This window comes from Astyanax mexicanus, chromosome 9 (genome assembly GCF_023375975.1).
Source record: "Astyanax mexicanus isolate ESR-SI-001 chromosome 9, AstMex3_surface, whole genome shotgun sequence".
NCBI lineage: Eukaryota > Metazoa > Chordata > Actinopteri > Characiformes > Acestrorhamphidae > Astyanax > Astyanax mexicanus.
In genome coordinates, this window is record NC_064416.1 from 4732629 (window position 1) to 4757847 (window position 25219).

At 38.4% G+C, this 25219-nt stretch overlaps 1 protein-coding gene across 1 annotated transcript in view; it reads left to right on the plus strand.

Annotated features, from left to right (window-relative positions):
• The window catches only part of abcc5 (ATP-binding cassette, sub-family C (CFTR/MRP), member 5), a 58049-nt gene that overhangs the window by 22551 nt on the left and 10279 nt on the right, over nucleotides 1–25219 (plus strand). Inside the window, exons 6-21 of the mRNA XM_022665976.2 lie at nucleotides 4150–4383; nucleotides 5775–5948; nucleotides 6716–6863; nucleotides 7845–7993; nucleotides 9341–9448; nucleotides 11176–11529; nucleotides 13449–13520; nucleotides 15643–15767; nucleotides 16619–16691; nucleotides 17820–18023; nucleotides 18128–18271; nucleotides 20769–20865; nucleotides 21147–21331; nucleotides 22650–22796; nucleotides 24123–24252; nucleotides 24368–24650. Coding sequence (XP_022521697.2) covers nucleotides 4150–4383; nucleotides 5775–5948; nucleotides 6716–6863; nucleotides 7845–7993; nucleotides 9341–9448; nucleotides 11176–11529; nucleotides 13449–13520; nucleotides 15643–15767; nucleotides 16619–16691; nucleotides 17820–18023; nucleotides 18128–18271; nucleotides 20769–20865; nucleotides 21147–21331; nucleotides 22650–22796; nucleotides 24123–24252; nucleotides 24368–24650 — 2627 coding nt within the window. The remainder of the gene's footprint in view (nucleotides 1–4149; nucleotides 4384–5774; nucleotides 5949–6715; nucleotides 6864–7844; nucleotides 7994–9340; nucleotides 9449–11175; nucleotides 11530–13448; nucleotides 13521–15642; nucleotides 15768–16618; nucleotides 16692–17819; nucleotides 18024–18127; nucleotides 18272–20768; nucleotides 20866–21146; nucleotides 21332–22649; nucleotides 22797–24122; nucleotides 24253–24367; nucleotides 24651–25219) is intronic.

The following is a 25219-nucleotide window of genomic DNA, read 5'->3' on the forward strand; positions in this document are numbered from 1 at the left end:
TAATGAAACACAAATAATGAGGCAAAAAATATCTAACATAAACAATTAAATTTTTATGTTATATATGTATATAATTTATGTTAAGATAAATTAAATGAATTATATAAATACCCAATATTACTGTTATTACTATTTTTAACAACTAAGCAGATAAACCATAAATCTCAGCAGCGCTAGTCATCCCTCAAATCATGAATTTATTTCAGTTATTTACCCCAACAGTGCAGTTTTAGTCATAAATGTATCTTAACAATTATATTTAGATTAAAATGGACATAAGCAGTGCTACTGAAGTCACATTTAAGTGAAATTTAAACAGTCATTTGGTAAACATGCTAGCTAATGCTAAGTTAGCTAACTAGTTAGCTAGCTTGCTAACTGTTTACCTCAGCTGATGTTACTACGCTAGCCCTGACCCTGGCTAACAGTTTTTGGCTAGTGGAAGGTTTTCTGAATCTAACAGTTAAGTTAAGTTTTTTGGATGCTTTGGATGTGCGTTTTTAGTTTTAACATTTCCGGAACTTTATTATTCAGATAGCAAGCCTGTTTTTTTTTAGAAAGTTATGCTAGCTAATGCTAAGTTAGCTAACAGCTAGCTTAGCTGTTTACCTCAGCTAACATTACTACCCTAGTTTTGACACTAGCTAACGGTTTTTGACTAGTAGAATGTATCTTTTAGCTGGAAAACAGAAAATTTTTGAAGAAAGTAAAGACTCTGAAGGTTGTAAACTGATGCCAAGCATGGTAAAATTAAGTGAAGATTAAGGACCTGGTCTTATATAGCTAACTTTACACTATGACTTCAAATACACAATTCATAGTTTAAAATAAATCATTTATACGGACTTTGTACCAAATCGATCAAATTTCTAAAATTGTTTTTGTTGCTATATTTGTATATCACGTACTTAATGTGGGTGACAGGTTAAAAAAACAGTGCTTGGACTGTCTTGAACAAAAGACTGAAAATCTGTAAGTGATTTAAGTAGGTATAGTAACAGACACAGTCTCAGGAATGAGGGGAAATAGCAGCCTTGACTTTACATTTACATTGTATTGGATTTACATTGTATTAGAAGACTAAAATTAAAAAGTGATTAGTTACACTATATGAACAAAAGTATTGGGATGCCTGCCTATTCATTGTTTTTTACTAAATCAAGAGTAAAAAAAGAATAATTTTATTTATATATCACCTTTTATGCATCAGACATGCTGTTCTAGGTTTACAGCAATTAAACACAACTTATTATAAAAAATAATTAAAATGTAAGAATTATGAGATCAAATAATAAGAGACAAAGATCACTTAATTTGAGGGGATGATAAAGGTCATAAATTTAAGTAATTATGTTTAAACAAAAAGGCTCCTCAACTCATCCGAAAAGTATTGGACAAAGAAAACAGTTCTACCACTACTCTCAGCTCAAAACTGGGTTTTTGTTATGCCCCTCTAGCCAGCAAATGGCATTAGGCATGGCGACAATAGGTTGGTATTTATCTATTACTACTAGATGAACTGTGTGTGTGCATGTTCACAGCTGTGGCAACAATACGTTTGTCCATGTAGTGTACTGTATTTGCACTTCATTATTGTTCATTAAAATGTAATGTAATGGCTTAAATTGAGCATAATTTGATTTAATTAGAGTACATGCAAACTTCTGAAGTGCCTACAAACCTCCAGGTGAGAGTTATGAAGTTCACAGAGGTGAAATAGAATAATAAGATTAAAGCAGGCTCAGCAGGGAACAGAGAAACCCTGCTGTGTGTGTGTTTTTAAGCGCTCAGATGCTGCATCATCAGCCAAATTGGAAAGAGAGAGGTACGGCAGGAGGGTAGGCTAACCGTTTTTTCAAGGAGAGCTTCTGTCACTGTCTCTCCGTGGGTGACGCAGCAAGTCTCTGACCTCCCTCACCCTCTGGAGGACATCAGCTCCACTGTAATTCAGACTGTAAAACTCTATAATTATCTTAATTATCTATAAAAATGTATATATAGAGCCCACCATCGTTCCTTCCCCTTTTATTTGGATTATTCAGGGGTCATTTGTTTGGTGTAGGGGTGGGTGGGTGGTGGGTGGGGGGTATTTGGGTGGGGTTAAGGTGTATTTTGGGGTGGGTGGTGGTTACTGGGGTGTAACTACACCTGTGCTCGGGTCCGAGATGGCTGCGGCCCCGTGTGAGAGACATGTGACAGAGGCTATTCTTTAGATTTCACAGGGTGTCCATTATACCTGAGGAGAGCGCACTGGCAGGCAGAGCCGCGATGACGCCCGCGAGGTAAGGGCACGTTTTTTATGCAGGGCTGGATCAAGACTTACTGCTCTTTTTTTTATTTTTTTTTTTTTTTATTTCCTGTCTCTCCCATGTCCCCCAAATCTCTCTCTCTTTCTTTATATATCTCTGTATCTCTTTGTTTATCTGTCTATCTGACTCGTTCTATGCTCATCCTTTATTTAATTTTGCAAAAAATTGTAGAAAAAAAGGAAAATATTGAAATGTCTCTTGATTGAATTTGATTTGATCCAGAAAAACGTTAAAATGTGTCCAAGGTCTCAGAACTCTATACCAGAATTGCTGTTTACTGTCTGATGTTTGTTTTGTAACTGAACTGGACGTCTTGTCCATCACCGCTGAGCTGTGAGCCGATCAATGGACAATGAATCAGTGAATCAATGAATCAGTGAATCAATGAATCAGTGAATCAGTGATCAAACGACCAACCACAGGGCACTCTCAAGTTCAGAGTGACGCCCTAATCTTAAAGGAAACTGGACTCATGTTTTTATTTTTAATGTTTTTTAATGGTTTTCATGTTCTATGTCTTGTTTGGACTGAGGAGCTCGTTCTTGAAACCTATTTTTCTCTGCATTTCTCTGGATTTTTGACCACGTTAATGGACAAGTCAGTGTTTCAGTTGCTATAGAAGTGGTCTTTTTTTATTTTCTACACGTTTCAACATGTTTCAGCACATTTCAACACTTTTTGTTTCTTTCTGCTCCAACCTTGAAGTTTTTATTTTCTTTTTTTTACAAAAGAAAGCAAAACCAAAGACACGTGCTTAAGACAGTTGCTTAAGGTCGCAGAGAACTTGCAGAGGACTCTTAAAACAGATAAACGGCCAATGTAGCCCTAAACTAGGACTGTAAAAAAAGGAGAAAGAGACAATGCACCTTTTTTATTTCTTACTTTGCTTCTTTACATGTTGTGTATTTGTTTTTGTTGATGTTCTTCTTTGATCTTTGAATGAACGTGAATATGCAATGGACCAAATGCAATTTAATTTAGTTCATTTTAAATAAAGTGAAGCTCCTGTGATGAACCAAGTGTGGCGAATGGTGGCGACTATGTGCATGTGTATTTGAGATTGCGATGCTTTGCATTGTGTGCGTGAGTATGTGTGAACAGGAGTGTGTGTGTATGAGTGTGTGTGTGTGGTGCTTTAATTATTTAATTTAAGTTTATGAAGTATGTTCTTGGCCCTCCCCCCTCTCTCTCTTTATGTCTCTCTATCTCTCTCTATGTCTGCGATGCTTCTTTGCTCTTAATTATTGATTGAATTGATATCGATTTTCAGGTGTTAAACAAAAGTGCGTCTTCATCCCGTATCCCACCCCGATGTGGCTGTAGGTAAAACAATGACCGCAAAAGAAGGGATGATGTGTGTGATTTACATGTTGTTTAAAAGTGCAATGTCTTCTTGAAGTCTCTTATTTGTGGCAGAAATGGAGCTGTTGGTACTATTTCATTGTCTCTCTTGTTCTTTTCCAAGGGGTAGAGAAAAGGGCCGGCTAAGGTAAACGATTAGAACACCATTTCCAAAGAATGGCTGCGATGTTTCTTCTCAGTAGAAGTTGCTATTTAAAGATTAGAAAGCAGATAAAAGCGTGTGAGAGTTTGAGAATCATGTCATGCAGAGTCTTGCAGAGTCTTAGCGCACTGTGATTGCATTCCTGTCCCCTCCCCGCTCTCGGATATGATAGTTAGGGATGATAAGACGGATGATAATGGCGGTAATGATGATGATAATGATGGTAGTCGCTCTGTTAATGACGCCGCCGCTGCTGCAGCTGCTGCCAGGTGTTGTGCTCTCAGTCACGCGTGCCTGTGTCCTGTCGCCCCCCTTGCTCGTCCTCCCTCTCCGCAGGCGTTTGTGGTGAGGAGGCTGCTGGAGTACACGCAGCGGAGCGAGCCGGACCTGCCCTACGGCCTGGTGCTGGTGCTGGGCCTGCTGGCCACTGAGATGGTCCGCTCCTGGTCCCTAGCCCTTACCTGGGCCCTCAACTACCGCACCGGGACTCGCCTGCGTGGAGCCATCCTGACCATGGCCTTCCAAAAGATCCTGCGGCTGCGCAGCCTGCGCGAGAAGTCCATCGGAGAGGTGAGGAGAGAGTTTTCAAAGTTTCTTTTTGTTTTTCTTCCACATTTTCTCCCAAATTTACATGGCAAATTACCAAACTCACTCATTAGGACTCCCCCTATTACTAGTGATGCCTCAACACCAGGAGGGTGAAGACTAGCACACTTCTCCTCCTAAACATGTGAAATCACCCTAGGAGTGATATAGAGGAAGAGCACCATCTACCCACCCAGAGAGAGCAAGGCCAATTGTGCTCTCTCAGGCCTCCAGTAGCTGATAGCAAGCTACATGAAAAACATTCAAACCAGCGATCTCCCTTTAAAGACGTCTAAAACAAACCAGAATATGTTTCATATTTTACATTCTTAAAAGTAGCACCTCTTGTTTAGATGACAGTTTTGCACATCTCTGCTGCGTTTTCTCAGTCACCTTTTTGAGGTGGAATTCAGGCTTTCAGTTAAGAAAGAAGTTTTAGAATTTCTCATCTCTTAATGTGTTTGAAAGCATCAGTTGTAAAGTAGTGTAGAGGTAGAGTTACAGGTATACAGTGAATAGTGAATATTTGAGTAATGTTCTAATCCAGATTATGAGAAGCAAGAACTGCTCAACTAAGTATAGAAGAAAAAAATACTTTAAGAAATGAAGATCAGTCAATCTGAAACATTTCACGAACTTTCAAAGTAGCCACAAGTGCAGTCACCGCAAAGACCATCAAAAACCTTATGATTGCCATCAGCTGCCAGAGCCCGAAAGAGCACAACTGGTCTTGTTCTCTCTGGGTGGGTACAGTAGATGGCGTTCTTTCCCCTCATCACTCCAAGGGTGATGTGGATCAGCACAAGGCGTCTGTGAGCTGATGTATCAGAACCGAGTCACTGCGCTTTCCTCTGAGCATTAGTGCTGTAATGCTACTCCACAATGCTGCATCAGTAGCAGTTGGAAAAGAGGCAGAGAAAAAGCTCTGTTGTACAGGATAAGTTTATCAGAGTTACCAGATTTAGACACCACAAGTTACCAGCTCCCTAGATAAGAGCACCTAAATGCTTTACAGACAATTTTGTTTTGTTTAACACTTTTAAGTTACTACCTGATTTCTTATGTGTTTCTTCATAGTCTGAATCACTTCACTATCAATTTATTTTGCTACTGTGGGTCTGCAGTTGTTCAGTGGCTAGTAGCTACCAATAAAGAGGATTTATGGGTCTGGGTTTCATTGCGGTTGAATGGTTGATTGACTGTTCTGGGCAGAACCTGTCAGCATCCAGGACAAGTAGTATCGTACCACTGTGACACCATTGCAAAAGAGTAATACACAGAAAAATATATTTCTGTGTATGTTTCTACAGAATTATAGGATATCATTTAATAATAATAATACTTAATAATACTTTTTCATCCTCTCTTGTTTTCAGTTGATCAACATGTGTTCAAATGATGGACAGCGCATGTTCGAGGCTGCAGCCATGGGCAGTCTGCTGGCAGGAGGTCCCCTGGTGGCTGTGTTGGGGATGGCCTACAACCTCTCTGTGCTTGGACCTACTTCTCTACTGGGCTCTGCTGTGTTTATTCTCTTCTACCCTACTATGGTAAGCAGCTGCAGCAGACGTTCTAACTATGAGTGCATGAACTACAAGGTTTCGGAATCAATTCCTTATCCACAGGTTTTATAATAAAAGCAGCAGCTAGGCATGCTGGGACTGCTTCTTCAAACATGATAGGATGCAGCACCTGTGCAACAATTCAGTCGTGAAATTTCACTATTTACTACTAAATATTCCACAGACTGTCAGTAATTAATTTTTTTATCGAAATGTAGTAAATTTAGACGCTGCATGGTCCAGCAGTCTAAAGTGCTGCCACTGTGATCGGGAGATCGCTGATTCAAATCCTGGTTATGCAGCTTGCCATCAGCTGCCGGAGCCCTGAGAGAGCACAATTGTCCTTGCTCTCTCTGGGTGGGTACAGTAGATGGTGCATCACTCCTAGGGTATCAGAACCGAGTCGCTGTGCTTTCCTCCGAGTGTGCCATGATACTCGTTAATGCTGCATCAGCAGCAGTTCGATAAAAATAAAACCTGGTCTCTCAGACATTTCTAGGTGCATAAAGGTAAATCAAATGGTCTAGTGTTGTAAGAGATATACACTATTTACAGCATCTGTTACTGACTGCTTCATTACAGGGAGCTGCCGTCAGTTCACTGCATTCAAGCTGAGCACAAAGGAACACTAGTAGCCTGTAGACTACTGTAGCCTGGCATTGTTTGTGCATGTCATCTAGGTACCTATTTGTAACATTAGCATTACTTTGTTAAATATTTAATGTACGTTTTGCTGTTCTTTCCTGTGCTATCAGATGTTCAGCTCCAGGCTGACGGCCTACTTCAGGAGGAAGGGAGTGGCTGTTACCGACCAGCGAGTTCAGAAGATGAATGAGATCCTGAACTACATCAAGTTCATTAAGATGTATGCCTGGGTCAAGGCTTTCTCACAAGCTGTGCGAAGTAAGAGCCGTCTTTAATTATCTGCTGTGTATGTCTGTCTGTGTTTCTTCGTATCAAAACCTTCCTAAAATAAACTTTTTATTTTTTATTTTTTTTAGGAAACGCAAAAAATATTTGAAAAGAAAAAAACCTTTAACATTTTATAATCCACAAAATGTAGAGCATTTCTAGCTAGATTTATGAACTAAGATATTTTACTGACTAAAATGCAGACAATTATCAATAATAAGACTAAATAACTGTGCCATATTTATAGCCTACAGCTTTTATAATAAGCTTCATATTATAGTTGAAATCTCATCTTTTGCCGATTGGGGACGAGCCCTGAATTATACAGATCAGTTTAGTGTAGAAGCCTTGTGTTGGAAGTTAAATTAAAATTGCCCAAATCACATTTTATTTTGAGATGGAATAATACAATTCACTCTTGATACAGGCAATTATCATAATCAAATGATCTGAACAGCTGATCATGCAGCTTGCCATCAGCTTCCGGAGCCCTGAGAGAGCACAATTGGCCTTGCTCTCTCTGGGTGGGTACAGTAGATGATGCTCTTTCCCCTCATCACTCCTAGGGGGATGTTGTTCAGCACAACGCGTCTATGAGCTGATGTATCAGAACCGAGTCGCTGCGCTTTCCTCCGAGCGCACTGTAATGCTACTCGCTAATTTTGCATCAGCACATTTGTCTCTTGTGTCGGAGGAGGCATGTGCTAGTCTTCACCCTCCTGGTTTTGGGACATCACTAGTGATGGGGGATACACAGCTGACTAGCAGCTAAATGGGTGGAACAATTGGCGAGGTAAATTGGGGAGAAAATTGGGAGAAAATTAGAAATAAATCTTAAAAAAAAAGTTATAATAATTGGTTAATTAAAATGGGCCTGGTCTGGCTCGGATTGGAAAATCCCTATCTCTGCAAAAGGAACCTATGCTATTCACCTGCTTGTACTTGTCTAAATTGTTGAATATAATCTTGCAGGAATACGAGATGAAGAGCGACAAATCCTGGAGCGCACCGGATATTTCCAAAGCATAACTGTGGGTGTGGCTCCCATCGTTGTGGTGATTGCTAGTGTCGCCACATTCACCACCCACATGTTGTTGGGTTATGACCTCACTGCTGCACAGGTAAGTGTATTTACCTGCCGTCAATTACATACAGATTCACAACCATAGTTCATAAAGCAGCATTTTGTAGATATGTAACCAAAACTGAAACTAAAACCAAAACCAGTTCTCACTTTAAGGAGAAATCTGGTGTGAAATTGACATGGGGTGTATATAGTGAAACAGGGCACTGAGAAATTTGAAAATGCAAAGATAGTAGACAGATAGTAGACAGTATCTTCAGCTAGTTCTCTGGCGCAGCTATCTATAAATTAAGTCAAAATATGTTGATGAGTCACGGAGTAGTAAAACCTTTTGAGCTAAGTTCATATGTTTATGCCATTTGTTGTATGGCACTCTTTCTCATTCTCATGTAGATGGTTACCAGTTATTTTCAACATCACCTGGAATTGATGTATTTCCACTGAATTAATTCTGCAGTATGTTCCTCTATTTTACCTATTCGTTCATGCTCTATCTGCAACTATCTGTGCACTTTTAAAGTTCTTAGCCTCAGAATTCTACCAATAAAGTGTGGAGCTACCAGTACTTTGAGTTTGTTAATGGTGTAAAAATAGCCATTTCTTTGCATAGGTAACTAACTCTATGCCCCTGTTGTTAGCATTGTAAGCCTGTTGGGAGCATCGGCTAAAAGCTCTTTATTTGGGAATGCTGGGGGTGAATGGAGGTGGGCTATTCAACAAATGGTTGTACTCGTTATCATGTTTCACTACAACCCAAGTTAATTTCACACCAGATTTCTCATGTAATGCTCTTTTAAAGTATTCTAAAAATGCAAACCCACCAATACATGATAGCAGTGGTCAGAGAAGCAGTAAGGAGGCCCATGGTCACTCTGGAGAAGCTGCAGAAATTCACAACTAGGATGCAAAAATCTGTCCACTGGACAACTATAAGTCAGTGTGCAAAACAGGTAGAGAAATGTTTAGTTTCCTGAGGTCATCGATGACATTTGCTTGGATACTTGCTCCAAAAAGGGTCTTATAACCTCAATTGTAACCTCGTTGTGTCCATAATTGGTGAAGCTCATATTGAAGCTTATATGCAAATTTCTTGCACTTTTGTAATGTAACTAGCTTTTTAATACACCAGCTTCCTATGTCGGTCATATGATCGCAAAAGCCAATTTGCTATGGTGTAGGTTCCATGCAGAAGTATAAATTGGCCTTTAGTGACATTGACCTAAATATTGTTTCAAGATAAAAATGGTTAAAACCACTGGTGGAGAGATCTGTAATCACTAAAAGTTTAATAATGTATATAAAGGAACATTTCTCATGGTATGGACCCTGTAATAATTGTAGTAGCTATGAAGTAATACTGGTTTTACTGTTTGTTGTTTTCCAGGCATTTACAGTCGTAACAGTGTTCAACGCCATGACCTTTGCTCTGAAAGTCACTCCGTTCTCAGTGAAGTCCCTCTCTGAAGCGTCCGTAGCCATGGAGAGGTTCAAGGTGAGTGTTTTTCTTTCTTCTCTTTCACTCCATCACTTCTTATTTCTCTCGTTCCTCCTAATTCCTGGTCTGCTGGTCCAGTTTCTGCTGCTGGCCCTGTGTTGGTTTTAGATGGGAGGTTTGCTGGCAGTGCATCTGCGTGATTATCCAGTCCCCTAAATCCCGGGATTGTGCAGGTAGTTTGTTCTGTTTAGATGGGTGACTCTCGGGAATGTGCTAAATTAGCTGGGAAAGGGGTTTGGTTTGGTCTCAGACTCTAAGACCTGCGTTCTTCTCTCTAAAACTCTCACCCAATGCCAGATGGTGGAATTCTCTGGGGATTATGCTGATGGGAATTGTTCAGGTCAGAATAGAGATGAAGAATGGCCAGATGGGTGATTCAAATTCTGGCATGTAGTGGAAAGTTGTAGAAGAAGATGTCCTGTAACTCGAGCTGTAAAGATTTTAAGCTAACATGATGGCACTAGACCTGCACAAGACCTGCCTGATGGTTTGGAGATGTACTAACCCAGTCATCTAGCCATGAGAATCAATTTTGGCCCCTTTTAAATACTATGTTCACACAGCAGGTGCCCCAAATTTGTTCATAGCAAAAATACACTAAATCTGACCTGTTCAGTTCTGATTTGGAAGAGTGTGTGGTTCTAAAATCTGATGTATATCTGATTTGCTGCAGTGTGACTTAGAGTAAACAGCCAGATTGGAATTTATGCAACTTTTACATCAAGGAAAGGTTGAAAAATAGGTGTTGATAGATAAAAAAAATGAATGACAGTATTGAGGAAGTGTTTCAGTCGTGTAAAAATAAATATTTGGGCCTGATCCCATTTCAACCCTTGGCCCTAGGGGATATGTTAGGGCTACATGACTTTTCAAACTAAGATGTCTTTAGAGGCACACTCCAAATAAATAGGGTGAGATTCACTGGCAATAGTTGGTGGCTTAAATGTGAGTATTTTCCTTGTTAAAAATAACGATAACCATTATGTTACCATAGTTTCATGTGTAGTTTCAATGTTTTATGGCTATTCTTTTCATAACAAGTAAACCAAATCACTTGTAGTTCATTTTAATAACTCGCTTGCTAGCTCATTTTCCCGTTCCACCTTAAATGGTGCAATATATGGCAGAGGCTGTGGCATTTAAGGTGGAATGGAAAGATAAAGTTTAAAAAAAGCTAATAAAAGCTCCTTTCAGCTTCCCATCACAAAAGAATCAAGGAATGACTAATAATAATTAATTGCTGCACCACCTGCCCTCCTTTCTAGTTTACCAGCAGCAGCTAGGTTGCTGAACTTTATCTCTTCACTGCTTTAGCTACTAGTTCATCTAAAAAAATTAGAATATCTTTGAAAAGTTACTTTATTGCTTTATTTTAATAATTCAGTTTAAAATGTGAAACTCATATGTTATATAGATGTATTACAAACAGAGTGATCTATTTTAAGCTTTTATTTTTTTTATTGTTGATGATTATGGCTTTACAACCAATGTAAACCTAAAAATCAGTATCTCAGAAAATTTGACATTTTTTGAGATGCACTAGTATATCTGTATTGGGTGCTTGAAGGGTTGTCCTTATTCTTAGGAGGAGGATTTTACCTGTTCTTCTAATAACTCTTGTTACCCTCCAAAACTAGAGGTATGAAATAGAAATAAGACTGGGTCTTCCAGTATCTGTATTTTCAGATGAATAAAGTCCCTGTTTTGTCTCTCCCGTGTCTCAGAGCGTTCTTATGATGGCGGAGGTGAAGTCGATCCGTGAGCTCCCACAGAAACCGAACGCTGCGGTGGAGCTGAGCGGGGCGAGTCTGGCCTGGGACACGGCGGGACACAGCGCCCAGCCCACCCCCCGCGGGACGCCGTACGTCGGCCTGAGCCAGAGAGTCGCTCGCAAGAAGCGCCAGCAGAAAGGGAACGCAAAGAATTGTGGGATGGGAGAGGATGAGCAGGACAGGGACCTGTTTACTGACATCACCGGGGACACGCCCTCTGCTGTGGAAGACCACACCCTCCATGTGCCAACCATCAGCCAACGGCTGCAGAGGACTTTACACTGTATTGACCTCACTATAGAACAGGTACATATTATTATAATAATGACAATCATAAGTGTTCTAATAGTATTGCTAATAACTATATGTTTAATAATGTTTATGTGGTGTTTTATAGAATTAAAGTGTTTCATTTCAGTTAAAAATATAAAACCTTGTTGATATTAAAACCCAGATGTTGAATTTTAGCTGGAAATCAAATTCTTATATCCCAATAAAAAACACTTGTTTGACATCATGTTCCAACATTAGACATTGATTTTAGTTGAAAGTCAAACTCACATAGCCATTAAAACAACACTGGGATAACATCAATCTCTAACATTAGACAGAGGTTGAATTTTAGCTGGAAATCAAACTCATATGTGCATTAAATAACTGTGGATTGACATCAAATTCAAATGTTAGACAGACCTTGAATTTTAGTTTAAAAATCTAAAATTGTGTTGACTTCAAAACCCAACATTAGACAGATGTTTTAACTGGAAATCAAACTCATATATGCCATCAAAAATGCTTGTTTGAAAAAAACACTGTTGAAAATAAAGGTCGTATTGCCTTTGAAACAACACTGAGCTAACTTAAATCTCTAACATAGACAGATGTTAAATGTTAGTTGGAAGTTAAATGTGTTGACGTTGAATGGACGTTAAATATGAGCTTGAAATCAAACTTACATGTCCATTAAAAACTTAACATTGGTTTGGCATTAATTGCCAACATTAGACAGATGTTTCATTTTAATTGAAAATAAAAATCACATATGCAACAAAATACTGTGACGTCACAACCCAACGTTAAACAGACCTTGAATTTTGGTTTAAAAAATAGTGTTTGTGTCACAACCCGATGTTAGAAAGTTGTTGAATTTCTCATATATGGGAAAAAAAGTTCCAATGTCAGACAAAAAATATTAAATTGTGTTGACATCAAAAGCCAACATTGGACAAATGTTTTAGCTGGAAATCAAACTCACATATCCCATCAAAAAACACTCAATTGACATCGAGTTCCAACGTTAGACAGACAAACTTTGTTGAAAATCGAAGTCGCATAGCCATTAAAATAACACTGGGTTAACATCAATCTCTAACATTAGACAGATGTTGAATGTTAGTAGGAAATTAAATGTGTTGACGTTACAACCCAACTTTGGATGGACGTTAAATATGAGCTTGAAATCAAACTTGTATATCTATTAAACACTGGGTTGGCATTAAGTTCCAACATCAGACAGATGTTACATTTTAGCTGGAAATCAAACTCACATATGCATAAAAAAATGTGGATTGACATCACATTCCAATGTTGACAGACCTTGAATTTTAATAAAAAAAAATAATAATCATGTTGTTATCAAAACACAACATTAGACAGATGTTTTAGCTGGAAATCAAACTCACATATCCATTTAAAAACTGTGAATTGACATCAAGTTCCAATGTTAGACAGACCTTTTTAGGTCTGAAATTTTAGTTAAAAAATATATATAGTGTTGACGTCACAACTCAATGTTAGACAGATGTTTCATTTTAGTTGAAAATATTAAATCATGTTGACTCAAAACCCATTAGGGTCCACTTGCTTTTGGTTACTTAACATCACAACTTAAAACCAATAAAATATCAGCTGGTAAATCAGCTGTTGTCACTTTTTTAAATTAAACTGACCTTGGCCTTAGATGTGGACCTTTATTTTAAATGTTTGTTGTCTAATGTTTTGGCCAGATAGAATATGTGGGTGGCCAGCTGGGTGGAAACTGTAATTTTAACACCTGAGTTTGAAGCTTTAAAAAAAAAACAATTGCGGTGTGTGTTGCAACAAGGCCATATTTCAGTGTAAAAGCAGAATACAGAGCCTATGTCTACGTGTTTATATTATTATTAGAGTCAGAACAACAAACAGAAATGTGATCTAAGCTGATTTTCCCATCGTCTCCTCCGCAGGGTAAGCTGGTGGGAATCTGTGGTAGTGTGGGAAGTGGAAAAACCTCCCTCATCTCAGCCATCCTCGGCCAGGTGAGACACTGAGACGCTTCACTCGTTATCTAATAGCCCTGTCATAAAAAAAAATAAAATAAATTTGGGCTATAATAATTGCAATAAAATTTATTTTATATATATTATAGTAGATTATATTGTAGTTGTAAAACTACATATAGTAGTTATAGTGATATAGTGATAATATAGTAGCATATTAATGCATTTACACATTACTTTTAATGAGCAATTCATTTTTTAATATTTCAGTATATTCATAGATTGGAGTTGGAATATTAAAAAATGTTTAAATATCTTAAATTAATAACATAGAAATATAATAAAGTCAACATAGCAGTTAATTCCTAATTATCACGTTATAAAGTAATAATATGTGGATAATGTAATTATTGTGACAGGCCTGTTATTAAGGGAGTTTTATTTAATGATACAAATAACACACAAACATGGTTGTATTGTTGTTTACCTACATTACTAGTCAAAAGTTTGGCCACACCTTAAATAATTTGCTTTTATAGATTAAAACTAAAGTCATTCAAACTATGAATTAATATTTTTTACTTTTTTTTATACATAAAGTGTTAAACAAATTAGAATATGTTATATATTTTACATTCTTAGATCACAGTTTTGCACATCTCTGCTGGATTTTCTCAGTCAGTTTTATGAGGTAGAGTCACCTGGGGCCTCATGTACTAAGACTTGCGTGGACTTCCTACTAAAATGTTCCGTACGCTCAGATCTGAAAAGTTCCGTACGCACAAAAAAATCCGGATTTATCAAACCGTGCGTAGGCAGAATTCCACGTACTTTCTCTTAGTACATCACAATCAACTTGAAATCAAGCGCAAATGCACGAAAGCAGCACACTTGCCACGACTCCTCCCTCAATTACGCAGAGTATAATGTTATATTATTATTATTATTATTATTATTATTAATAATAATATTATTATTATTATTACTATTATTATTATTAATAATAATAATAATAATAATAATAATAATAATAATAATAATATTATATACGCATAGCATATAATTACCCATGTTTTAAGTTTTATTATTCTAAGATAAATGCTTTCATTTAAATGCTTTAAATGAGTTGCCTAACAAAAAGACACACGTCACGCACTCAGCTTGTTTTCTTATGCTCTTGGAAATCTAAAACTGCTTATAAGCCAGTCATCATCATGGGCCAAAAAAACATAATGGTCACGGAAAATGCGCGCTCAATGAATTCGGCCATTAGCAGTATTTTCCAGTAATGCCAACGCTGCATCTCCAACAACTCCAGCGCAAACCTGATCTAGGCTAAGTGGAAACACGTTAAACGATTATTTCTGTAAGACAATGAAACTGTCTGATTAATTTACTTTATTTTACCCAATAATGCTTACTTCAATGTGTGCATAAAGGATATCTTAATAGTTGTAATTTCAATGCATCGCCTCTAAGTGTCGCCAAATGACAAAAACACAATACATACGCACAAAAAAAAGGCGTACGCCCAAAACAAAACTTCCGTGGGGGAACGCACTTTCACACGTTCAAGTCAAATTTAGTACATCAGACCGGGAGCGTGAAATATGGCGTACGCAATGTTTTTGTGCGTACGCACCTTTAGTACATGAGGCCCCTGGAATTCAGGCTTTCAGTGAACAGCTGTGCTGAACTCATCAAGAGTTAATTACTTGAATTTCTTGTCTCTTAATGTGTTTGAGAGCATCAGTTAAAGTAAAGTAGTGAAGAGGTAGAGTTACAGGTATACAGTGAATAGTGAATATTTGAGTGATGTTCTAATCCAGATTATAAGAAGCAACAACTACTTATTTCAGGAAAAGAACAAAATAAAATGCTATGATGAAACTGGCACTCATCAGGACTGCTACAGGAAAGGAATAGCAAGAGTTTTCTCTGTTGTACAGGATAAGTTAATCAGAGTTACCAAACTCACAAACCACAAGTTAACAGCTCCCCAGAGTATTTTGGTTTGTTTAACACTTAAACAAGTTATTTAATGATTCTTTATGTGAATCACTACGCCAATGAGAAGGCGTGTGCATACTTTTGACTGGTACTGTATTATAATGAAACTGATTATTCATAAGAGTTTTATCTTGTCTTGTCTGTCTGTCAGATGACTCTGCTGGAGGGAACGGTGGCCGTTAATGGAAATTTTGCGTACGTGGCTCAGCAGGCCTGGATCGTTAACGCCACACTACGCGACAACATCCTGTTTGGGAAGGAGTTTGAGGAAGAGAGGTGAGTTCTAGTGCTTTTACTTCTTTGACAAACCTCAAAATTAATCATTAGCAGCTGATGAGCTGCTCCTCTAATATTAGAGATTTTAATTAATACTAAATATGACATATGGTTCCTTTGTGCACTATGCTCCTCATCATTCGCTGATTCCGCTCTGTTATTTTACACTGACAGAGCACAGAGTCTCTGTCATTTCCAGTCTCTTCCACTGTGTTATAATATCACTGACAGTTGGCTGTGGAATATTTAGTAGTGAGCAAATTGTACGACTAAATATTTCACGAAATTCAATGCTGATTGGTTTATTTCATATTACGTCCAAAACACACCCATGATTAATTAAGAAAATTAGTACATGCCTTTTTTTTGCATTTTGAACCGAACAAGGTGTACTTTTCCCATCGTTATGATAGCAAAGACATACTGACACGCCCTAAATCAAGCTGCATGGTGCACAGTTGACAGCTCACCTATAGATCACTACAGTAGGACCCTGAGTATTCTTTAAATTAATATTTGCCTTATGTTTCTTATAAGGTGGGAATCTTAAATTGCCCTATAAACAAAACAGATTATCATTAGTTTATGGAAACATCCAACCTGAATTAAACCATGACGAATCTGTGATTTACTTTAAGTAATGAGAACGTGTCACTTTTAAAAACTTTACTCGATAACTCCTTACTCAACAACCAAATACTTTTGGACGTGCTGGGATGGTAAAAATGTTAAGTGTTAAATTTTAGTTTATTTACTACAGTATTTAGCCTTTGGAAAGTTTTTTTTTATTTTGTTAAATGTCCTTAATTATTATCAAAATAAACTTTTTTTTTTATTTGTGCTCTCTGTAGGTATCAGGCAGTTCTGAGCGCCTGCTGTATGAGACCAGACCTGGCCATACTTCCAAATGCTGATCTTACCGAGGTAAATTATATACACGCATATTTTTAAAGATGCACATTTTCTCACAAAATATTATTATTATTTTCTAAAGGACTATTGTGCTTTAAAGCAGGGGTTCTTAATTGGTCTCAGCCCGGGACCCACATTTATAGAATACAAGGTAGTGATACAAAAAAGGCTTTTGTTCAACAAGTAAGAAAGTTTGGGCTCTGAGTGGTCCAGCGGGCTAAAGCACTGGCACTATGATCGGGAGATCGCTGGTTCGAATCCCGGTCATGCAGCTATTTGTGCGTTAGAGGTAGGGTAGGGTAGTTGGGGTAGTGATACAAAAAGAAAGGAAAAAATAAAATAAGTTACTTAAGGAATACCTTACATTCTGAATGATTAAAATAATTAATTGCAAAGATATAGAAAATTACACCTCAGCCGAGTCACTTTCGACCCATGTTGTGCATTAGAGGAGTAGTGATAAAAATGTGCTTTTATTAAAAAAGTAAGAAAGGTAAAAATAAAATAAGGAATTATGATGATTAAATACAAGTTATTTGAGGAATAGCTTGAATTCTGAATGATTGAAATAATTTATTGCTAAGATCATATCATATAAACCCTCAGCTGTACATGAATTAGCATAGAAAATTAATGTATTATGTTTGCTTTAAAGAGTAGTAATACAAAAAGGGCTTTATTTCAAAAAGTAAGAAAGGTAAAAATGAAATAAGGATGTAAGTTAATTATTAGATAAATTGAATATTGAATTATTAAATTAATTTATTGCAAAAAAAAATAAATCTCAACCTGGTCACGTTTGACCCATGTTGTGCATTAAAAAAAAATTATTATTCTAATAAGTTATCATTATTTTTATATTTACATTTACATTTTTACTCCAAAGTGACTTACAAGGTTATTCCTATTACAGAGGAAGGGCTAGTGTTAGGAGTCTTGTCCAAGGTTCCATTTAGTCCCCCAGACCAGAAATTTAACCCCAGTCTCACACATGATGTGGAACCTCTCTTGCTGGTAGTGGTGTTATCCACTGTGCCACACCAACACACATCATTATGACAGTGGCAGTAAATGTTCCTAAAATTACAGCAATGTCATTTATTGCAATTATTTCTGCAATTAAAACTGTGAACACTGTAGATCGGTGAGCGAGGTGCTAATCTGAGTGGTGGGCAGCGGCAGCGGATCAGTCTGGCCCGGGCTCTGTACAGCGACCGGAGCATCTACATCCTGGATGACCCTCTGAGTGCCCTGGACGCCCATGTGGGAAACCACATCTTCAACAATGCTATTAAAAAGCAGCTGCGTGGCAAGACCATCATCTTCGTTACTCATCAGCTGCAGGTAGAGAAGATCCTCCAGAACTCTGTAATCGTTCAGTGCAGCTTTTCTGTTTGTGCAGCACTGTAATTATTAATACCGTGTCTGTGTGTGTGTGTGTGTGTTAGTATTTGGTGGACTGTGATGACGTGATCTTCATGCGTGAGGGAAATATCACAGAGCAGGGTACTCACGAAGACCTGATGAACCTCAACGGAGACTATGCGGCCATGTTCAACAATCTGCAGCTCGGGGAAGCTCCTTTCATTGAGGTGAGTCCGAGAGAGTTCAATAATCTCTAATTACTGTATTTTTTGCACTATAAGGCACATTAAAATCCTTTAATTTACCCAAAAAACATCAGTAAGCCTTTTAATCCGGTGCTCCTTATGTATAAATTCTATCAGTGAGGTATAAAAGAGCAGTAAAACCACTCCACTGAAGTACAGACTTATACAGGAGTTTCAGTTTAGTTCTCCAGCAGGGCTGGAACAATATTAGCATTAGCTGCTAACCACACTAAACGCTATTTCTTTAGCCATTAAGAAGAAGAAGTTTATTGGACTGTAGTCTGTACATTTACCGTGTTGAAACAAACTATGTGGGACAAACCGCTAGCTAATATCACTCAGTGTAGCTCTGTTGGGTGGCATTAGCCGCTAATGCTAATGCTCCAGCCTTAGTGCTGGAGAAATTCAGGAATCTAACCTTACTGTCAATATACAGAAGCATTTTACTCCCCCAAATAACTCAGTTTTCATGAGAGAAATCTGTGTAGATTAACATACAGCGCTCGTTTGACTTTTAAAAAGAGTTTTTTTCATTACAGTTTTGTTTATTTAGCTTAGCTTTATTTAACTTGTTTAGCTACCCTCCAGTGGCGTAACTTGCACAACGTTGCCTTCCTGTCCCAACACACGCCAGCTCCCGCCTTACAAACAGTATATTCTCAGCTAAAATCCTATTATTAAAACTTATTTTAGTATTGTTAACAATGTTGTAAATCTATGTGTAAAAACCTGGGAAGCACCCATCACATTAACTTAAAAGTGTTAAACAAACCAAAATACTCTGTAAAGCATTTAGGTGCTCTTATCTGGGGAGATGTTAACTTGTAGTTTCTGAGGCTGGTAACTCTGATAAACTTATTCTGTACAACAAAGGAAACTCTTACTCTTACTTTCCTGTGGTGGTTCTGATGAGTGCCAGTTTAATCATCAAAACAGTTTTGATGGTCTTTGTTGCAACTGCACTTGAGAATACTTTTAAAGCTCTTGAAGTTCTTCTTTTTGGATTGACTGACCTTCATGTCTTAAATTATTTTTTTCTGTCACGGAGTGAGCCGTGACGCTGACGCCAATCAGGCACACACCCAGTGACTCATGTAAACGCATAGGCGCATAGGCAGCTTTCTGCCGGCATATTTAAACAGCAGCTGACCTACTGCAGTGAGAAGCGTTTCGTCCCATTTAGTTTTCTGTCTTGGTTTACCCGGTTTTAATATTCCACATTTCACTGTTCACCGCAATACTTTACTGGCATTTGTTACCGAGTGCAGGGGTGGCCAACCAGCATTTTGGGAGCATTTGTTTGTTTATTTCACCACTTCTATTTCAACACACCCATATCTCTAAAAATTCATTCATCTGTTTAAAACATTTTACCAGTAACAGGAACAAAGCACGCTTACACAGAGGTCCGTTTTTGTAGTTTAATATTGTAGTAAGCTTACAAACACAATTGTTTTCTGTAGACTCACCAGCCTCACACCCTCACTTCCTCCTTCCTCCGACGAAACGGAGGCACTGTGCAGGAGGGTAATTATTGGAGGGGGTGCGCGCTCTGGGCAGCACATACCATTTTAGCGGGGGTGTTTTACTGGGTTTGGGGAAAATGAATTGGGTAATGAGTAGCAGTGATTATTGTTTACTGGAGGTCATTTCGTGTGTTTATGTATTTTATGTTCATTCTTTCCAGTTGTTTTTTTTTTTCATTTAATTTTGTTATTTAGATGATTTGATTTACTTTTGTGATGGGCTCATCTGAAGGGAGGGGCTTCGGGTATATAAGCCCAGTAGAGGCTCCAGAGCCGGGGGGATTTTTTTTTGGAGGTGTAATTGTCATGGTGGTAGGTACCATGTGTTTGGCAGTGTAGAAGTATTGTTCAGGGTCATTCCTTTTGATTTAGCCTGGCAAACTTGTAGCCTGTTTATTTTTGCATTTTGTTGTTTTGTTTTGTTTAGGTTATAGAAAAGACTAAAAAAAAGTAATAATAAAAATAAAAAAAATAAATAAAGAGCTCTATTTTTGCAAAAAAGTTTCATCGCATCTCTCTGTCCACTCCACCGCTGACCATTCCTGCAACATTTTCTTTATTTAGTTGAGTAGTTCTTGCTTCTCATAATCTGGATTAGAACATTCCTCAAATATTCACTATTCACTGTATACCTGTAACTCTACCTCTTCACTACTTTACTTTAACTGATGCTCTCAAACACATTAAGAGACAAGAAATTCAAGTAATTAACTTTAGATGAGTTCAGCACAGCTGTTAACTGAAAGCCTGAATTCCAGGTGACTCTACTTCATAAAACTGACTGAGAAAATCCAGCAGAGATGTGCAAAACTGTAAAATATAAAACATATTCTGGTTTGTTTACCACTTATTTGTCTTATATCATTCTATATGTTTTACTGTATGTGTAAAAGCACTACGTATGATTTGTATTAACAAACAAATGTTTTTGCTGTATTTTTACATCTTAAAAGGTGCCTAACAAAACTTCTGGGAGTTCCCTGAAGAAACCCTCTGAAAACACCAAAGCAGGGTCTGGGAAAAAGGAGAAACCACCCAGTAATGATAATGGTAGGTTTATGTCTGTGTTTTGAACAGAGTAACATAATACAGAGAGATGTTAAATCCCGCACTTAACAACACTTAACCAAACAAGAAGATCCAGACACCAAAAATAATAGGTTTTTATATTTATATTTATATTTGTTAGTGTTTAATTTATGTTTGGGGTGACACAAATCGGATTTGAACACATCCCTGAAAAAAAACAGTTTTGAAGCACTTCATCATGGTAATGTGTATTTTTTTTTATTGGATTAATTTTTTTTATCTGTATCGTTTTTGTGCTGCAGGTCGGCTGATGCAGGTGGAGGAGCAGGGTAAAGGCTCGGTGCCCTGTGCAGTGTATGGAGTTTATATCCAGGCTTTAGGCGGCCTGCCCGTCTTCTTCATGATCATGACCCTCTTCGTCTTTAACGTGGGCAGCACTGCCTTCAGTAACTGGTGGCTGAGCTACTGGATCAAACAGGGCAGTGGGGTAAGAGAACCTGAACACTGGCAGATTAAAGGGGGGCAGTTTTGGGCGTTTTTTTTACACCTGTAGTTGGTTTTTAATTGGCCGGATCAGTTGATAAGTTTGTTTATATGGAGCGTTTTTTCCCTCTGTTTGGTTTGGTTTGGTTTCACACAGGCATAAAAACCTAAATGCATCACAATGTGCACCAATAAACCACACAAGGAAGAAAGTAAATATAGCGAGAAGGAACAGTGAACGCAGCATACACAGTGCGTGTAAACAGCATGGAGCAGCAGAGCGTTTGTAGCTGTAGCTGTTTATAGCTGTGGTAATTAGCATTATCTGGTTAATATATCAGATTAAACGGCGCCTTATCAACAGTTTTGCTCAAATTAAAAGGAGTATATTTGATATCTGGGTCGGATTGTGACCAAATCACGTTCTCACCACAAGAGAACCACACTAATCAAACCACACTAAGGGTACAAACAAATCAGAGTCCGTTTTAACCTATTTAAGTAGTGCTGGTGTAAAAAAGGCTCTTAAAAACACTGCTGTCATGCTGTCACATCCAGATTTAGCCTTGAAACCCATAGCTGATCATTTTCAAGGTTGTGAAAATGGTAAATATAGATACTCTGGGTAAGTGAGGTTGGGTTGTGAGTAGGGGTGGGCGATATTGCTCTAAAATAATACCACAATATTTCAGGGTATTTTTGCGATAACGATATACTTGGCAAAATAGGAAAAAAGAAAAAGAATTAATTAATTTCAGCAATATAGTATAAAAGTATAACAGTATAATCATAATGTGGCAAAATAAATAATATAGCAAAAAATAATATAATGCAGCAAAAAATATTGCTGAATATTTTCATGCATATAAACTGCAAACAAAAACTATAAACTAAAACAATTATACAAAAAATACACCTAAAACTTCACAGTAAATAATAGACTACTTTTAAGACAAACCATCCCTTTTATCACGATATGGATTTTTAATATCATGATATTTCTGTGTCACGATATAATTATACGATTGTATACGATATAATATTGCCCATCCCTAGTTGTGAGTGTGAGGTAAGAGCTGGCATAAGGAGAGAACAGCGTGTAAATGTTTAATGTGTAAATGGCCTTCGCTGGGGTTTGTGTGTAATTATGAAGAGTGCTAGCATGTGTTAATTTGGGGTATTCTGTTCTGTATGTAAATTAAGACATCGCTGTGTTGAGGATAAGTTGTGCAGTGTGTGACTCGAAGCATCCTAATCTCAGATATCAGTGTTAATGAATGTAATCACATGCAACACAATCTTGTCCTTTTCTCTGTGAGCAGAACACCACAGTGATGGTGGGGAACAGCTCGATGCTGAGTGAGAGCATGCGGGACAATCCTCTGATGCAGCACTACGCCGCTGTCTACACCATGTCCATGGGCATTATGCTTCTCCTCAAGTTCCTCAGAGGCATCGTCTTTGTGAAGGTGAGAACTGGAATATTCAGACTAAGAACGAGTATCTTCAGATTACCTGTAATGTGGTGGAGGGAGGCAGAGTCACTGGTTTACCTGTATGTTCCTGTTTTTGGTGCTTGATTGGAGAACAGACCATCCTAACCTCCATAGAGCCATGGATCAAGAGCCAAGAGAAAGGGTTTATAAAAAAGACTATATCTCAAGATACACAACAGTGCCCTAAAATGTAAAAAGAGATTCTAGGTTAATGTGGGGCAGGGTGTTGTTTGTTTGTTGTTTGTTTTCACACATAAGAACTTAATCCAAACCGTTTATCAATTGTGCAATTCCATACGTCACTCTTTTGCATGTAGGATCGCAAAAGATTTTTTTTTATAGTTGTATTGGATTTAAACTCTGCAACTTTAAGGGTCAGAGATTTTAGGACGCTCTACATTTCACCATGCAGGAGCTCTACCAAACCATCAGCCATTCTAGTATGAGGAGATTTTTCTCCATGCAGGACCTCCAGCTCGAAACAAGTGTAAGGGTGTATTCACACTAAGCAATCCACGCTGTGGGCACAGTTACCTCCCAAAGCATTGACTAGTGTGATCGCTCTAAACCGTGCCCTGGTCCTCTTAAAGAGGTGGGCCTGGGCACGGTTCACTTGCACTCAGGAACGGTACGCATGCAGTGTGAGCGCGATCCGTGACCAAGCATGGAACAAGATGACGCCAGTGATTTGACGTTCCTGTAAACAAACATGGTGGTATTGTGTCAAATTCAGCACCCCCGCCAGGAAAAGCACCACCTCTCGGGAGCACACGCTGTGTCGCTATGTATGTAACCGTGACTGAGATAACTGTGACTTTTGGTGTGTATCAAAGCACACAAGATTATCTTCGCTTTTATTAAGAAGACGTGCTGTCGAGAGAGGGTGCTTTTCAATGCAGGGGTGCTGTTGATCAGCACAGGGCATATGTGCCAAATTCATCACCCTAGGAGTGATGAGGGGAAAGAGCACCATCTACTCATCCAGAGAGAGCAAAACCAGTTGTGCTCTCTCAGGGCTCTGGCAGCTGATGGCAAGCTGCATGACCGGGATTTGGACCAGTGATCTTCTGATCATAGTGGCAGCTTCTTAGTCCACTCCTATCACAGTGAGCTTTATTAGGATATCCTGATGAAAAGAGAGGTAAACAACTCCAAAACAACTTTTAACGTACTGAATGCTGCAGAAACATCTAGTACAAACAGGTGGGCAAACCAGTAAATCCGCCTACATCCGCCAAAGATTTATCTTCTCAGTTGACCTGCTGTATATGGTACTGATGTATATGAATGCTCTGTTAGGGAACTCTGCGTGCCTCCTCTAATCTCCATGAGGAACTCTTCAGAAAGATCCTTCGCAGCCCTATGAAGTTCTTCGACACCACACCCACAGCCCGTATTCTCAACCGATTCTCCAAAGACATGGATGAAGGTACAGCCTGACTTTATAGACTTTATAGAAATAGAGTCACTTTAATTTTGTTCCCCAGTTATTCTCTAGTTTGCTATTTAACATCACTTACCCCCTTTTTTGTCTCCTGCTTCAGTGGATACACGTCTACCATTCCAAGCCGAGATGTTCATCCAGAACCTGATCCTGGTGCTCTTCTGTCTGGGAGTGATTAGCAGTGTGTTCCCCTGGTTCCTGGTGGCCGTGGGACCGCTGGTGCTCCTCTTCACCCTGCTGCACGCTGTCTCACGGGTCTTTATACGTGAGCTCAAACGTCTGGATAACGTCACACAGTCGCCCTTCCTGTCTCACATCGCCTCCAGCATCCAGGGCCTGAGCACAGTGCATGCTTACGGGAAAGGAGACGAGTTCCTTAAAAGGTTAGTCTGTTCATCAGCTTAGTTTCCATGTATAGTGATACTTGGAGGGTTGTAAACCCTGGCTGGAAAAGGTTAAAAAAACATCTCTTAAATGTTTGGCTTCTAAGGTGGCTTCTAAGCAACTGAAGGCCTTTATCCCTATTGGCTAATGTCAATGTTTTATGTGCAAAGAGAAAGAAGTTTGTAAAAGTTCACATGAAGAAGCCAAAATAAAATGTATGTATGGAATAATATTGTGTGGATGGATAAGACTAATGTGTCTTTGCTATGATAACGATGGGAAAAGTACACCTTGCACATCGTGAAATGCACAAAAGGCATTTACTAATTATTTTAATTAATTATGGGTGTTTGGTTTTGGACGTAATGTGAAATAAACCAATTAGCATGTGACTTGCTCATCATTACCTTTAAGAGCCAGGTGTGCTTTAATTTTGGTGGATTGCTATTTTAATGGCGCAGAGGAAACTGACGTGCTCGTTCACAATGTGAAGGTGCACCTGCAGCTCATTCCCAGGAACAGCAATGATATTTTATTTTGTAAAAGTTTTGGTTTTGTGCTGCAGAGT